Source organism: Brachycentrus maculatus, unplaced genomic scaffold (assembly GCF_059751285.1).
Source record: "Brachycentrus maculatus isolate JH-2025_06_01 unplaced genomic scaffold, ASM5975128v1 h1tg000221l, whole genome shotgun sequence".
NCBI classification, from domain to species: domain Eukaryota; kingdom Metazoa; phylum Arthropoda; class Insecta; order Trichoptera; family Brachycentridae; genus Brachycentrus; species Brachycentrus maculatus.
This window is the reverse complement of record NW_028280972.1, coordinates 2,054,453-2,071,529: the sequence shown is the minus strand read 5'-3', so window position 1 is coordinate 2,071,529 and position 17,077 is coordinate 2,054,453. Positions and strand designations below refer to the sequence as shown.

The following is a 17,077-nucleotide window of genomic DNA, read 5'->3' as shown; positions in this document are numbered from 1 at the left end:
CATTCGTTTTAGCGGCATTGTCACAATCTTTCCGAAAACATATATGCTAATTACTAATGTCGCCCATTTACTAAAATGTTGTTTTCCGAAGCATATTACATTAATAAAACGTAGGAAGTCAATAATGTTTTAAGTTTTTTTCAAATATTTTTAAATCTGTAACCGTTTTTGAGAAAAAAAATATGGTTAGGATTTTGAATAGTGGGGTGGGGCCGGCCTTTTGAGGAGACACTTCTAAAATCTTAAGGAAAACTTTTGCGAAAAATCGACGAAGAAAAAAAGAGGATTGATCTAAAATAATGTTTGATTTGCCTGGACTAACCGTGTAGGTATGTCGTACCGTGAACAAACAAGTACCTACCTTATTTTTTGTCTATGACAAAATTGTCAATGTTTATATTTGACAGCTGTCAAAATAATTTATAATGATGTAGATATATTTATTTTCTCGTTAATGTTATTATTACGTGCGCGTAATATTTGTACTATGAATATTTTGCTACCATAGTAATTATTAAGTTAGTTAATCAAGATATACTTTTACTGCCAAAATGCTGTTGTGCCGAAGAGTATTAAATTTCAAACTTGCTTTTCACGGCAGAATTGTTCACAGTATAAATGAACGGGCTGTGAGTGATTATAGCAATAGAGACAGGAATCATTTGAGCCGACGAGCTGGCTCCGGTGACAATTCCAAACCGAAGAATGTCGTTATTTGCGGGGGCGGACTGATGGGAGCTGCTGTCGCCTACCAACTCGCCAAGAGAGGCTGGGGAGATAAAACCCTTCTGATAGAGAGAGACATGTAAGCAACGAACATTCTAAGGATTGACACGTCCGCGTAAATGTTAATCCATATTCTCTCCATGCGTTAACAAGGTCTCATAAACCTGACATCTATAGGAATATGTTCTATCGGCTCCATGGGAATTGATGTCTGAAATGAATGAGGTGATATAACACCGTGTTATGTTAAATAAAGACTTTAAAAATTGTGGACGGTTATTAGAGATGCAATAGGTATCCAAAAATTATCTAGTATCGTTAAGGTTGGGAGGGATTGATGGTGACTGGGAATCGCAGGCTAGAGACAGAGATGGATGAAGAAGCTCCGTGAACGGTGTTCACGAGGTCTCTGCGTGCGGCTACCGGCACAACAGGAGTGACGAGTGTGTCCAAGATTGGCATGTTCAGCCACACGCACTCATAGATAGCCCCACATGATGAAGACAATATACTCGGGGGCGAGTTGGGAGCTATTATTATTCGGTGTCGGGTTGTATCGCGGACTCTTAAGAAAGAGTTTCTCAGTTCGAACCCGCTCTACCACAATTTGATACCTATTTCTACTAATGAGGCGCTTAGGCTCACAGAAATAGTATGAAATTAAAGTATATTATTTTTTCATTAATTGATTCGGCAGTCACTTTGTGATAAAATCTATCCATTTTTAATTAATGTTTTACTTAGTAAATACCACTATTCCTTAAAAAAGAAATAAAAATAAAACTTAAATCAATAAATAAAATAAGAAACAGCTACTACCCCCTCTTCAACCTTCAACGTCTCAAGGACCCAACTCTAAAATTTAGAATTAGCTTCAAATACGGTGTTTGAAAATGATGCGGAATGCACAAAAACACGTGTCACAGTAGATTTTAAGAAATAGTGGTATTTACTAAGTAAAATATTTTATTTTTGTTAATAATAAAAACACAAATATTTCTCTTTATAAAAAAATATACATAATTCTCTCCATATCTGCGTCCATTAACTGCATCCAGGATCTTCTGTTCTGTTAGGCCTGCCAGCCTACCATTGCGCTCTTTATTTACAGGATAGTTTCTGGTTATAATTCCAATTACAAAAGCTCAAAAAATCAGAAACGGATAAATTTGTATTACTTATTTATAATTTTTTGTTTGTATTTTATTCCTCATCATTTCGTTTTTTACTTAAAAAAATCCCACATATGAATTCCCAATGTGTGGTTGTACGATAAAGTACAATTTATCTTATGATATGGAGCTAATTGTAATAATTGTAAACTGAATAAATAGGCGGAAAACAATCAAAGAAAATATCTAAAATAAGGATAAGAATAAATTCATTAATAATTTTATGTGAAAATTTTAATATTTTATTTTATCAAATTTGATAATATCGTGGGTATACTGGGAAAAACATGAACTCTAAAATCCCTGTTTGAATAATCCCTGTTATTTATATCTTGTAGCCTGAATAAAATACCTGCTATTAAACTTAAAGTTTAATTTGCTTGTAAAACCATATAAATATGATATTTCAATCTATTTAGTTAATTTTTCCGTTTATAATATAGGTCAAAATTGCATATTTTTGAGTTAAGGTTTTTTTCCAGTATACCCACTATATATTGGAAGTTTATCAGATGAATTTTGTGTTGACTTGAATACTAACAAATGCTTAAGTAAGATCACAACTTGAATTAAATTTCAAATAATGTAGAAATACTATAATTATATCGTCGATGAATAGTTTTATAGAATTTAAATTATGAAATGTATTTATTTTCTTTCAAAATCAACACAAAGAATCATGGAAGATATCTAGGTTTAAAATTTGATTATTTGTTCTTCATAAATGCTCCTGTGTTGATTTTCTCGATGCAATTTTTTTATATAATTTATTTTTTAAATTAGAATTGCAGGAGGAACAGGATGGAATTCATCGGGCCTCGTTGGAGCTTTCAAGCCATCATTGTCACAAGTGAAACTAGCCCAAACCACAATACGGCTTTGGAAAGATCTAGAATCCCAAGGCCTTCCGACAGGATGGAAAGAATGTGGGTCACTTCTCTTGGCTAGATCGAGAGACCGGATGAATGTTTACAGGAGAATGAAAGCACAATCTGTGTAAGAAAAACTCTTGTTTTAAATTCTTTTCGCTAGTTTTATAGTTTTATATTCGCCTACACAATGCCTGCATTGCTCCTGTTCTCTTATACGGCTGTGAAACATGGCACCTTACAAGGGCCCAGAGCAGCCGTGTACTAAGCTTTAAGAATAGGTGTCTGCGGAGAATTTTAGGCGTGCGGTGATTTGACTTTGTGAGGAATGAAGAGAAAGGCATAGGACGCAGTAAATCTTGGTCACGACTGTTGTCAAGAAAAAGCGATTCAGTTGGCTTGGCCATGTACTCGGCATGCCTCCTGAGAGCCTTAATCAAGCTTGCCTCTTTTACAAGGCATCTGGTTCGCGCCGCCCAGGACGACCACTACTGACAATTCGTCGGCAGTTCTCGTCAGAACTTCGGGACGCGGATCTGACTTGGGAGGATGTAAAGGAGCTGGCAGCCGACTGAAAAGCCTGGAGACAGTTTGTGTTTTATTCACAAATAATATTATTAAAATCTGCGACTTGATGATGAACAGTGTTCATTGCATTAATAACACTTTTGCATGAATATATAAATGTGTATGTATTAAATGTTAAATCAAACACTGATTTTTTGAGTCTACTAAGTTGTATTTTATTGTTAAAAATAAATTTTGTGACAATGCCTTTACTAGACAATTGTCACAAAATTGATTTCTGTGTTTTTTTTTAAAGAATAAAATACAAATTAATAGACTCAAAAAATCAGTGTTTGATTTAATATTTAATACATAAATTAAAATGGAGTTCTTCAAATTAAACGCCAAATGTAAAAATAATATAAATGTTGTCAGTATGGTTATTCTATTTCTTACAATTAATACATTTCAAAATAAATACTAATAGTAAAATAGCTTTCTTTATTAGAATGAGAAATGAGAGGAGAGAAGGAAAGTGTTTCAAAGTAAACCCTGATAATAAATGCCGAAATATGTCTGCTGCTTCCTTAACTCTTACCACTCTGTAGGCCAGACATTCTGGCCCGTATGATTCTAGTAGGCAGCTCCGTGGGCCACAATGTCTGGCCCGGCGCAGGTATAACTTTAATCACTGATTTCTCTATCACCCAAGTATATTCTACCAAAAAATATTTCAGATAAATACACTTAATCTTAACTAACATGGTCATGCGAATTGCCAAAATTAAGGAACCAAAATATTTATTTGAATGGTAGAAAAACGTCGCATTTTTTTGATCAGAGTAGCTGATTAGTTATGAGAAAAAATGGTCAGAGTGGAAAGGGTTAAACTAGATATATCTTACTATAACTTTTTAGAGTTATTATTCCGTGTTATTTTGTTTTTTGCTGTCATTTCAAACTTCATTTTTGCGTTTATTATCAGAGCTGATAATTGTGGCGTTATTGTTATTAATTTGTACATATTTTTACTATATCACTAATGAAGTTTTGCCTTGATAATGTCCCACATTTATTTCATGTTCTTTGTTCTCATAGTTATGTACAAGTGCGAAGAAATGTTCTTTTATTGTATCTTGTTGCAGGGCTTGGAATATTCCATGCGAATTAGTTACTCCTCTGAGATGTAAAGAAATGTGTCCACTTCTTTACACTGATGATCTTCTGGGTGGACTCTGGGTTCCCGGGGATGGTGTAGCCGATCCACTTTTAATTTGTAAAACACTGATAAATGAAGCAATGAAACTAGGTAAATACCTAAATTATTTTCTATTGCTTTTTTCTCCTGAATGTTTCAACTTTTGGGTTTACGGTTGTTTACCGTGTAACAGCAGATATTATTTTTGAAATGTATTTTTTAAATATTGCAATTAGTGTTATTACTGGACAGTAAACAAATTCTTATGTAAAAAATCACAGGTCATGTATTATGTTGAATACTGTTTTTTTTAAAGTACCATATTTAAAATGCTTTCTAGTTTTCCAGTTCTTTTACCATATCGCTCACTCCTTTCAAGAACGTCATAAATCAAAATACTTGATTTTTCAGGAGAACGTTTTTAAAGTTTAAAAATACAATACAATTTATTAAAAATAAATATCACACCACTTTTTGCACTTTTTAATGTGCAACAGATCTTTTTAGGTTAAACCTGAAGGTTTTTTCTCCATTTGAAAAATAACTACTTTATTTAAAAAAATAATTAAACAATACCTTTTCTTCAAAATGCAAAAACAACACTTTCTACCCTGTAGCGGGTAAATATTAAGTTTAAAATATGCCTCTTTTGCTGGGATATAGTACATTTTTTGGGCATTCCGAAAACATGCACAACTGAAAATTGACAATTTTTGATTTATGACGTTCTTGAAAGGAGTGAGCGATATGTGACTGATGAAAGTTTTTTTTATTATTATTTGCGGGTACTTCTTACGGATTCATGACATGTTTATGTTAGCAAGCATTAAACTAAAACCCATTACCAATTTAAAAAATATTCACTTATTTCCTCCCAATGTCCACCTTTTCAGAGCTCTCTGCATATATGCCATCAAAATCCTATTTAATTCCCTTCAATTTCCCGATGATGCTACTGGTAAGTTTCTAACCTTCTTACATTCAGTCACTTAGTAACAATTTAGTATGGCATTTATCACCCACATCAACTTTTTATGTTACACGCATTCTATGATTACCTTTGTATTAAATCCAGATTATAATACAGTGAAACCTCTATCTATCGTTCCTCGAATAATCGTTTACCCGGATGTGTCGTTTATTTCTTCTATCCCGAATTCATTTCATACTAAACTAAACCGCATTGATCGTTTCTCTATCACCATTTACCGCATTTATCGTTCGAATTAAGCTGCATACTTGATACATTTTGTCTGTTTTTTTCTACATTATTTTCAATTTTCTTACATTCAACGGCAACATATGGGATAGAAACTATCGAAAGCTTGCAACCGATAGCAGGAAAGGTCGATATTGATGAAAAGGAGCCACTGCAGTACCTGTAGATGCATGCACACTCTTTGAAAGAAAACTTTCTACAACGCACATTCAATAACCGATGCTGAAAAAATACTATTTGCAAAGCCGAAAAAATACTATTGACTTACGAAAATAAAACAGTGAAAATACAAATTTTGATCAATAAACTTTACGTTTCTTTTTTTAATTCTATTCAGGTTTGTATTTTTTTTAAATAAATACATTTGCATCTGAAACCTGTATTCTTCTTAGAATTTTAGCCTATGAATGGTTATACAGATTGGGAAGACGGTATCTTTAGTTGGTCATATCTACTTGCGTATTGACCTCTTAATCCTGTATTCATTGTTTTCCCGCATTCATAGTTTATTTTAATAGGTCCCTTTAATAACGATAGATAGAGGTTTCACTGTATTTCCATCATTCAGACAATACAAAGAGCGAAAAGTATTCAATACTTTTTAGTGAAAACATATAACTTTAAAAACATAACAGACTTTATATTTACTGGGACGGATAGAAAAATAAATTCCTGGTAAACTAATTTTCAAGGTTATCCATAAAATTCTACAGTAAAAGGTAATGGTAATAAGTAAGTGAATAAAAGCTAGTATTAGAGATGAGCTTAACAGCAACTTTCCAAGTTACCAGTATACTGGCGACAGTGACTTGTAAGTCACTACTTCGTTTAACAGCGCCTGGGTCGCTGTTTCACTTCGTCTGTTCCCACGTGTGTCTTTATATCACATTATTTAACGATCTCTTTTAGTTATAATGTGCTATTATATTTTACAATAGATAGATTTAGCTATAATGAATATTTTATGATTGTCCTTAGCCTTATAACCGTATTACAGAGGATTTAACTAGGTATCCTTATATTTTATTACAGATATATAAAAGTAAACACGAAAAGTTATTATTATGCTTTTTTTTAACCTTTTCATAGCCGCAAATAAATTACGCGGCAGTGCTCAACAGGCCAAGTATTTTTTTGAAAAAAAAAAGTTGTCTAAAGATTTTTTTTTTGTTGTTTTTATTGAATTATAATTTACTTACCAAATATTATATCCCGCATCGATTGTTAGAGTTTTATTCTTGAAGTTAAACCAGTTTCAAATTTTCAGGGTTGTCACACTAAGTCGCACACGCAAGTTTTTATTAAATTTAATATTAACACACAACTATTATTTATCAATGGAATATTTTAAAATAATAAGAAAAACACAAAAAAAATTGAGCAAAATAAAAACCCCTGGCGTTCAAAACAATCGATTAAAATAATCAATATTTCAAGTGGTTTGAGTGGTAGCCCTAATGACATCTGTCAACTGTCAGCTGAAAGTGATACCGATAAATCACTTAAAAGTATTTAAAAACTTTATAAAATATTTTGTGACAACTTCAACTGATGGCAATGTATGTTCCGTTTTTGACAGATTGTCAATATGAGTTAAAACTGCGGAGTAATACGTCATCAAAAGTACTGACGAGATATCTCGTCTCTGGCCATACGGGCACTCCGCCATTTGCCGAGATATCTCGTCTCTGGCAACCATCGGGTTAAATACAACATACAAGAGCATTTTAAAAATGTATTTAATATCTTATAGTCCTAAAAGTAGGGAAAATAAAATAAAATTTCATTTTAAAAAATCCACTAACAAAAGCACTCCAAACATAAAACACACCGATCTAACACAAAACAAAAAGTAATTAAAAAACTCACAAATCTTCAACACACAATCAATCTTCTTTTTTTTTAAAATAACATTGAACGCATTGCATGCCTGCTCTCGTTCTGACTCGGAACAAGAATGTCAAGAATAGGCATGCAACGCGCCGCTACAATATCCTCCGGGCGACAACAAAAATCGCAAAGTCGCGGGGAATTTTTAAACGGCACTCAGGTCGCTGCTTCGTGGAGAATCGGGTCACTAGTAAAAGTCACCGGTATCAAAATATCGCTCATCTCTACCTAGTATATCGAATTCAACTTACTTAAAAATTCTACCTCCCTCTCCCTTTGGCCCTCCACTTTCCCTTATGTTGGTGAATACCTGATGCAATATCAAGTGTGTAAAAAAAATGGTTTAGTTTGATGTCATATTAAAAAATATGTATTCTTCTACTGACCCCCATTCACATCCAATTTTATGAAGCAAATGTGATCAGTCTTGTGCTGCAAATTGTTGGTGCAGAATATGGGATACGTATGACACGAGTTGAGGCGCAGTAGGTGCATTACTGTTTTATGTGAAAAAGAGTGGTGGAGGAATAGCGGGTGGGAAAAGGAGATTAGCAGCAATGGCTAGGGCACTTGTTATTGCTTGAGTGAGTTAGTCAATGCTAATGAGTACAAATTCCTAGAGGGGTAAAACTAACATAAAATCATTGAAATTTCATATTACAGTAAGCACTGTATCAAACTTAAGGTATTTTATTTTATTCAAGGATTGAATATTATGGAAAACTGCACCGTGCAAGGTATCAAATGCAAAAAGGGAAAGGTCAACTTGGTGGAAACTTCTCTGGGTGATTTCGAATGTGACTACTTCGTCAACTGTGGTGGATTCTGGGCACGAGATGTCGGGAAACTTTCTCATCCAGTTGTCAAAGTCCCCCTCCATGCTACCGAGCATTATTATCTTCACACTAAACCCATTGAGGGACTTGATCCCATGACCCCAGGTAACCTAACTTCTTTGATATTCCTTCAATTGATAGTAATTTAGTTACTGGAATACTATCATTCCAATCACACTAATAGAATTCATTTTACCCTTCTTCCTTTATTTGTGAAAACATGATAACAAAATATTTATTTGGAATAGTTTTGTTATAACTTGTGGTCTCAGTCCAGACTATATTATTATGTATAACGATTCTCCTGAGAATTCTCATGATCTGCTGGCACAGTATTAACATTAAAAAAGTGTTCTATAATTATATAGGTTTTTTTAAATGGTTGTTTTTTCTCTACCTCACTTTATTTTATAATGAAATTTATCCATTATTTCTGTTTTCAGTGATAAGAGATCCAGATGGGCATATCTATTTTAGAGAAAATAATGGTAGGATTCTGGCCGGAGGGTTTGAACCTAATGCTAAACCTATATATGAACATGATGAAAGGAACCGTAATTACTTTTTATTAACACCTCTGAACATTAACTTTTTGGCATATCTTTGTAAATTTTTGTAATGTTATTTTAGTTTAAACTTTGGATCTACATACTTTTATAATCTTAAATGGTGTTGTTTTTTCAGTAACTATAAAGGACCGACGCCTACCAGAAGACTGGGACCATTTTCATGTTCTCTTGGAGCAACTACTTACACGTGTCCCATCTCTGAAAGGAGCCACACTAGAAGAGTTGTGTAACTGTCCGGAAGCATTCTCACCTGACTGCAAATGGATTCTTGGTGAAGCTCCAGAGGTATTATAACACCCGACATATCGAGTCTTCATCCTGTTCTTCAATACCTGGTCTTTATGATAGGGAAGGTAATCTCTTCCACAGGCAGGTTGTGAGATAAGCGTCGTTCTTGGTAACATTTTGGAACTCCTTCACCTTTCTCTTGACTGTACAGTTACTTAGTACATACTTCAAGTGAAGAATAAAACCGTAAAGGTTATGATTAGATTACTGAATAGAACAAAGTAATTTCACCATGGGATAGAATTGTTGGGTTATATATCCAGAATTAAACAAGGTGTATTGGATTGAAATTGAACATTTAGATATATTACTTAACAATTCAATATCCTACCAACTGTCTGCAGTTACAATAAATGGGATAAAATGTCTAATAACTATTTCCATAGATAGCAAACTACTTGGTGGCTGCTGGAATGAAGACTGTCGGTGTGTCGGCAGCGGGAGGAGTGGGATTAGCAACCGCTGATATCATCGTAGATGGATACACCTGCTTTGACGTGTATGAACTAGATATATCAAGATTTCTTGGTTTACACAACAACAGAAAGTTCTTACGAGACAGAGTACGTGAAGTTCCTGGTAAGTTTTTTAAATTTATTTATTCTTCTTCTCAGGTTAATTGAGAGTTAACGTCTTCTCTAGTAGCAACCTCTTCCTTTGCCGTTTGCTCACATAGACTATCATCAAGAATGCCTATTTTGGTTTCGGGTTTTTGGATATTATAACCCTTAGCCTTTTATGTCTCCCCCGTTGTCTGGAACCTAGAAACATCTGACACAACGCCATCCATGAAAACCTTAAAGCAGGCATTGCCATGCCAACCCCACTGTGGTCTCTTGGTTTTGAAAGTGATAGATATCTAGTTCACCACATTAGGTTCTAACTCATGGTTCCACCTGATCGACCATGTCCATTCTCATATATTGTTTAAATTATTTTACATAGTACCTTCTTCTTAGGCATAATTTTTGTTAATTACTTTGTGAAATCGTAATTTCTTTCTAGATATAACAGATATGATACATTAACTAATCATTATCAAAATAGTACATGCAGAAACTAATTTAAAAAAATTTTTGATTATGTGCAATATACATTATTATTAACTGTTTTAGGTGTTCATTATAGAATCCCATATCCTTTCCATGAATACGAAACCGGCAGGAATTTAAGAATGTCACCGATATATCCGGTGCTCAAGGAAGCAGGAGCTGTATTTGGACAAGTTATGGGATATGAAAGACCAGCATATTTTGAAATTACAAATGGTATGTGTTTTTCTTACTCCGAGTCCACAACACAGCGCACAGCTGTAGTTTACTTTCCAATATAGTGAAATATCCTTCACCTTATGTTCTATATTCTATCAAAAATATTCTAAGAATCTAGATTCCATAATTATTGATGAGGTTAATGCAGCTCCTATGCACCATCCGTGTGCAGATCAGGAACGAGACTACAAGTATGCTTTTTATTATTTTTCTTCCCCCTTATTTAGAAGAAAGAAAAGGCAACGGCTTAAGACCATTTAAAATTGCGGAAACTAATACCTTTGGAAAACCGCCATGGTTCAACATAGTCGCCAGAGAATATGCAGCTTGCAGAGAGAGAGTCGGACTGTGTGACTATTCATCCTTTACTAAGATTGATCTTTGGGTACGTATTTACTTTATCTATTTAAGTTGCTATTATATTTGTATGTGATCACCAATACTAATTTTGCTCCTTTATTACAGTCTAAGGGAACCGAAGTTGTGGACACATTGCAGTATATCTGTTCGAATAATGTAGATGTACCTGTTGGAAGCATTATTCACACAGGAATGCAAAATATTCATGGAGGATATGAAAATGACTGCTCTTTAGCTAGACTCTCTGAAAATCAGTAAGTTTTCTCTGAATGTTTAATTTTTTTATGGAATATATGTATACGAGGTTTAATTCCAATCAAAACTATAATTGAAAATGGGGAAAAATAACTTTAGAGTGCAAATCTCAGACGGATTAAATGATGCTATTGCATATTTAGTTGTAAAAACCTTTTGAAAACAAACTTCTTTATAATGAAAGTAATAGAAAAAATTCATTTATTATTTTTGAGTGAAAAACAATGTATACATAGTCCCTTAATTTATATGGATGGATGTATGGTCACTAAATTTTAGTTTTACCAAAAATATTTTTTAAATGTACAATTTTGTAACCTATTGCCTATTTTCTGTCTTAAAATAATTATTTAGTTGTTAGCGTGGTCTGAAATATTTTCAGGGGAGAACTTTCTCAGTAGGTATATGTAAATGCATTATTATACCTACTTACCCTAATCCACCAGCTAATTGTCAGAAGTCCTGGGCAGCAAGAGTTGTATGCCCTGAAACAGCCTCTGCCTACCCCCGCGGAGAAACGGTGTAATGGTTATTTAGTTAGTTACTATTTAGAATAAGCTCCACTAGCTTCGAAAACTAGTGGAGCTTATTCTAAATAGTAAGATAGGCTTCTAGCAATTTCCAGAGTGTAGGCTGTTCCAAGTTCCATAGTTACAATAAGGGGGTCGAGGTGGCTTGGCTTATCAAGTGTAGATGATCATTTAACCATGTGATCTTGGCGCCTGTAGACACCTGTAGAGGTGTCCAATTGATCAAAGTCACTTTCAGTTGCTATTTTCCCTCAAGTAAGAGAGATAAAATTATTTTCTTTTCCCATTTGACTTCCGTTATCTATATGAATATTTATTTTTCAGTTACATGATGATTGCTCCCACGATACAACAAACTCGTTGCAAGGTGTGGATAAGCCACAGACTGCCGTCAAATGGAGCTGTTACCATGACTGACGTGACATCGATGTACACCGCTATTTGTCTAATGGGTCCTTTCACCAGGGTGCTTCTCTCTGAACTAACTGACACCGACCTGAGTCCTACAAATTTTCCATTCTTCACGTTTAAAGAACTCGACGTTGGCCTAGCCAATGGGATAAGAGCATTGAATCTCACGCATACTGGAGAGTTAGGATATGTCCTTTATATTCCTAATGAGGTATGTCAACTTCAAGTCCTGGGAAAGTATTAACCCAGCATCTGTGCTCTTAGTAATTTAATTAGATATTCATGTTGTTAACTTATACTTTTCTGCAAATAAACCATTAGACCCTCATGCGCCGCATGCAATAAGGGTAGCGCCCTACCCAAGCATTTTTTGAAATATTTGCGCAACTTGGTACCTACGAGTAGTTGTTATAAAAATAATTATATTTCTAAAATTAATCATCCTATTTAAGTAAGTTTGTCCGCCTCTGTAGTGTAATGGTCAGCACGCTCGGCTACCGTTCTGGAGGTCCCGGGTTCGATTCCCAGGGGGGTCAAATAAATATATGTGATTTTTTCACTGTAATATTTATTCAATATTACCCTGGACTGGTACCTGAAGCGGAGGGCTGATCACCTTTCCTTCGTGTGTAAACGATCAAGATAACACTGTGTTCATATGAAGCAGTGCCCTATGCACCATTGGGGTGCGGATAAGGGTTTTATTATTATTATTATTTAGGTAAAATAAAAAACATTTTCAAAATAAAAGAGTGTTTATTATTTACTGTAATAAAGCAGGACCTTAATAAAGCAGCTTTGTTTAATTAAGGTCCGCCTAATAAAACACAACACGCCTCCCAAGAGTCAATCTTTTAATGCAAGTATAAACACTAATATGTATGACACATCTTGACTAAATTATTTATCGGAACTAAAAATAAAATGATGGTTAAAACCAATATTTTTAGCTTTTCCACTTTTTTATTTGACCAGCGACCGGGTTTCGTCGTTACCGACATCATCAGACTGGTCACCATCACCAGTCTGATGATGTCGGTAACGACGAAACCCGGTCGCTGGTCAAATAAAAAAGTGGAAAAGCTAAAAATATTGGTTTTAATCTAATAATAAATTAAAAATGCAATTCCATCACGAAGTGTCAGTGGATAATATAAATCTAATAAAATGATGGATCGGTATCTCAAAGACATCATTTATGTAAGCTAATATTCATATTTTGAATACTATTGTCATAAATCAGTGTAATCCAATAGCGAAATGCATCACAATCACCGGTCATGTATGGGACCGGTGCATTTAACGGTTAAATTAAAAAATGCAACAACCTCAATTATTTATATCCTGGTAAAGTTTTAAAAAAATAAATGACTGATTTATATATTAAAAAAACAGTATATTTCATTATGTGACCGTGTAATTTGGTTTTAGTTTGCACTCCATGTTTACTCCCGGTTGATGGAAATCGGTGAGAAGTATGAACTCGCACATGTTGGCTATTATGCGATGAGATCCTTACGAGTAGAAAAGTTTTACGCGTTTTGGGGACAGGATTTAGATACTATGACAACACCGTTAGAATGTGGACGAGCGTGGAGAGTCAAGTTTAATGTGAGTAAAGAAGTGTTATTTTAATTAGCTTACTTGTATAATCTTACTATTAGTTGTGTACTGTTAATCTCTTCACAGATTTTTTGTATCCTAACCAAGTACCATTTTAAGTTGTCTTTCGCGCATCTATTTTTCCATGTGTCTTTAGCCTTACTTCCTTACTTGCATCTACCTTTTAGCTCCACACGGAAATATTGGAAAGATCAGAGTCAAGGTTTTCAGCCACAGATCGCATTGCCTTTGAATCTGCTCTTCTCAACCTCCGGTTTTGGTAATAATGGGGCCAGGTAGATGTAGCTCAGGACTGTCTTAAAATCAGCGATTACCGTTGTCTACCTTATTAATTTTGATCATCAACTTTGTTGACTTAAGTAAGGGAGAGCTATTGTTGGTGTATTTTTAGTTGTATAGTATATTGTAAGCAGGGGCGTGCATTCCATATAGACAGAAAAGCAAAAGTCCTAACTTACCCGCGTGACATATAAAAACGCAACCAGTACCTACCCTATCATACTAAGTAGTACCTAAATTACTTTACTACATACCTCTACTGCCTACCCTAATTAATTATCTGTGCACACCACTGATTGTAAGATATAAATACGATAAATATTGTAAGTAAAAACTACTTTTTAGTTTTTTCCACATTTATTATATTGACCAGTTACCGGGTTTCGTCTTTACCGACATCAGTAGACTGGTGAGTAATGACAAAACCAAAATAAAATAAATATGGAGAAAATTATACAGTTGTTATTTTATTATGTAAAATGCAGTTCCACCAAGAATTGTCAATACAAAACTTATAGGTAAATATTGATTGAAACATTTTTAGAAAAAAGATTTCATTGGTAAAGAAGCCTTGATGAAACAACGAGATGAAGGGATAAAGAGACAATATGTGCAATTACTTCTGAATGATCACAATCATGAAACTGACCCGTGGAGTTGGGGAGGAGAGCCTATTTACAGGAATGGAGAATATTGTGGCCAAACTACAACTACCAGTTACGGGTTTACATTTCAAAAGCAGGTACTGAAATGAAATCATACTATGTAATTTAAACCATAATAATTACGTTTTGGATAATTAAACACAAGCATATTGTATAATATATTACAGTATTGTATAAAGTATTGTAAAAAAAATATATAAATAATATTTGCATGTATATTGGTCCTCTAAAGCAGTGATTCCCAAAGTAGTCTATATCGACCCCCAGGGGTCTATGACAACTTGCAAGGGGTCTATGTTTTAATTTGAATTTAAAATATAAATGTATAAAACCTAACATGTGTGGTTCAAAGTGAATAACACTACATATACCGGCTGTCAAAAATATATTTGAAGTTAATGAATTTGATAAAAATCAATATCAGGTAAGGCAAGGGGTCTACGAGATAAAAGAGTTTGGGAACCTCTGCTCTAAAGCAATGTTTGCAAACTTTTTGTGTTCAAGGTACACCTACCAAATCAAGAAATTTTAGAGGTACACTAAAGAAAAGCAATGTTTTTTTACTATTGATTTATTATTAAGATTAATATAATGCGAAAACATATTATGTTTAAAAGAAATGTGTGAAAATTGTTGATAATGCTGCTCTCATCTCTTCGTTAATCGTCCTCGGGTAATCTCTTTTTTTTTTAATTTAATAGTAATCAGAGTCGAAAACCCGATTCGCACAAATTCAGTTATTTGTAGGTGTGTTATCTTCACAAAACTAGATTTTTTTCCGCAACATACCAACTGTTCACCATGGTACACCAGTGTGTCGCGGCACATGCTTTGCGGATCACTGCTGTAAAGAGTCAAAGATGGAACACCCTATCCATGCGAAAATTTCTTCGATCAGTCGAATGTTTTTCTATTTACTCCTCGTTAAGGATCGTTAATATTCTGACATATTTTTTTCAGAAATCATAGTTATTTAAAAAAAACACACACACTTTTGCCTGATAACCTTTCAAATAAACCGCACCTCTACTTTGAGACTATAAAAACTTAAAATGAAAATTTGAAAACTTGAAGAAAAAAAACTATTTTGAGAGTCAAAACCTCTTACAGAAATATTTGCACGACTTATATTGTCCTGAATTCCAGATCAACTTATTGTTAGACTATTTCTGTAATATAATTTCATTTACTATTAGGTAGAAACACTAGTAACATATAATAATTCAATTTATTCTAGTGTTTTACATAATTACATTTGACTGGTGGTATTTCTTAAATAGTATTCTGATTGATTCATTGTATTCTAATTGATTAATTTTAGGTTTGCCTCGGCTTCATACAAAACTTTAATTCTGATGGAGTAGCCCAACCTGTGAAAAATGATTATATATTGTCTGGCGATTATGAAGTTGATATAGGAGGAATAAGGTATGTCAATATTAATATCGAAAATATATCTTATTAGTTGATCTTCTTTTTCTTGGTGGCCTTGTGGCCTGTTTTAAAGAGGGATTAGCCTCCTGCAGTAGATTCCCACAGTGCAGTGGAGTCTGGATGGTTCCATTCTCCTCACATGCACATACCATTGTCTTCTTTGTTGCCTTCCCCACCGAACGACGCCTTCAATCTCGCATATTTCTCTTATTCTGGTGTTCTTTATGATCCTTAGATGGTGAACAAACAATCTTTAATCCATCTATTATAATACTGTACATACTGGTCAGTATTTAGGTTTTTAATTTTGGCATTTTAAATGCTTTATGGAACAAAAAATCCAGTTATTTTTTACGCCATTTTAATGTTATTTGAAGTTCATTAATTTTTTTCTTATGCCCCAAAATAATTCAAATATGTAGTAGATTTTGCTATTATTGTCTATGATTTTGCACTCTTAAGAATACATCAAATTCACACTTTTCTTCCAGATACGATGCCAAAGTAAATCTTCATTCCCCTAATCTACCAACAAAATATCCAGATCAAGAAAGAGAGGCTTACAAAGCAACTAGAGATAAAATTGATGATCATACAATACTAAATTAATTTTTGAGAATCACTGTGTGCAAGTAACATTTACACGGTGCAGTTAAACCTCAGTTATCCAGGTTGGATTTACAGATTAGAACACACCCGTCAGAAGAACGAGAATAAGAAGGCTGTGGGTAGATTACTGAGGGGAGAATGAGAATTTTCTCATCATTTCAAAGATTTTCTCTAAAGACCCATATAAATAAGTTTGAAAGACCCACATAAAGGAAAAATAACCCAAGACAACTCTGCAAAAATTACACATTACTTTGCAGCTTCTAAAAGCTGAGCTAATTTTCAAAAAAGTGATAATTGTCAATATTTTAAACATAATAATATGTATATGTATGTTAAAATAAAATAAAATACATTTGAAAAACA

General features: G+C 33.8%; 1 protein-coding gene across 1 annotated transcript; it reads left to right on the top strand.

Annotated features, from left to right (window-relative positions):
* The first annotated feature begins 364 nt into the window (after nt 1–364).
* LOC148306917 (pyruvate dehydrogenase phosphatase regulatory subunit, mitochondrial) lies at nt 365–17,077 on the top strand. Its single transcript, XM_088264210.1, has 15 exons — nt 365–805; nt 2,682–2,894; nt 4,420–4,583; nt 8,286–8,522; nt 8,861–8,971; nt 9,102–9,271; nt 9,661–9,853; nt 10,390–10,542; nt 10,773–10,930; nt 11,011–11,159; nt 12,015–12,312; nt 13,533–13,712; nt 14,548–14,745; nt 15,990–16,096; nt 16,594–17,077. Exons 1-15 carry the CDS (start codon nt 552–554, stop codon nt 16,709–16,711), a joined length of 2,703 nt encoding a protein of 900 aa, XP_088120336.1. The 5' UTR covers nt 365–551; the 3' UTR covers nt 16,712–17,077.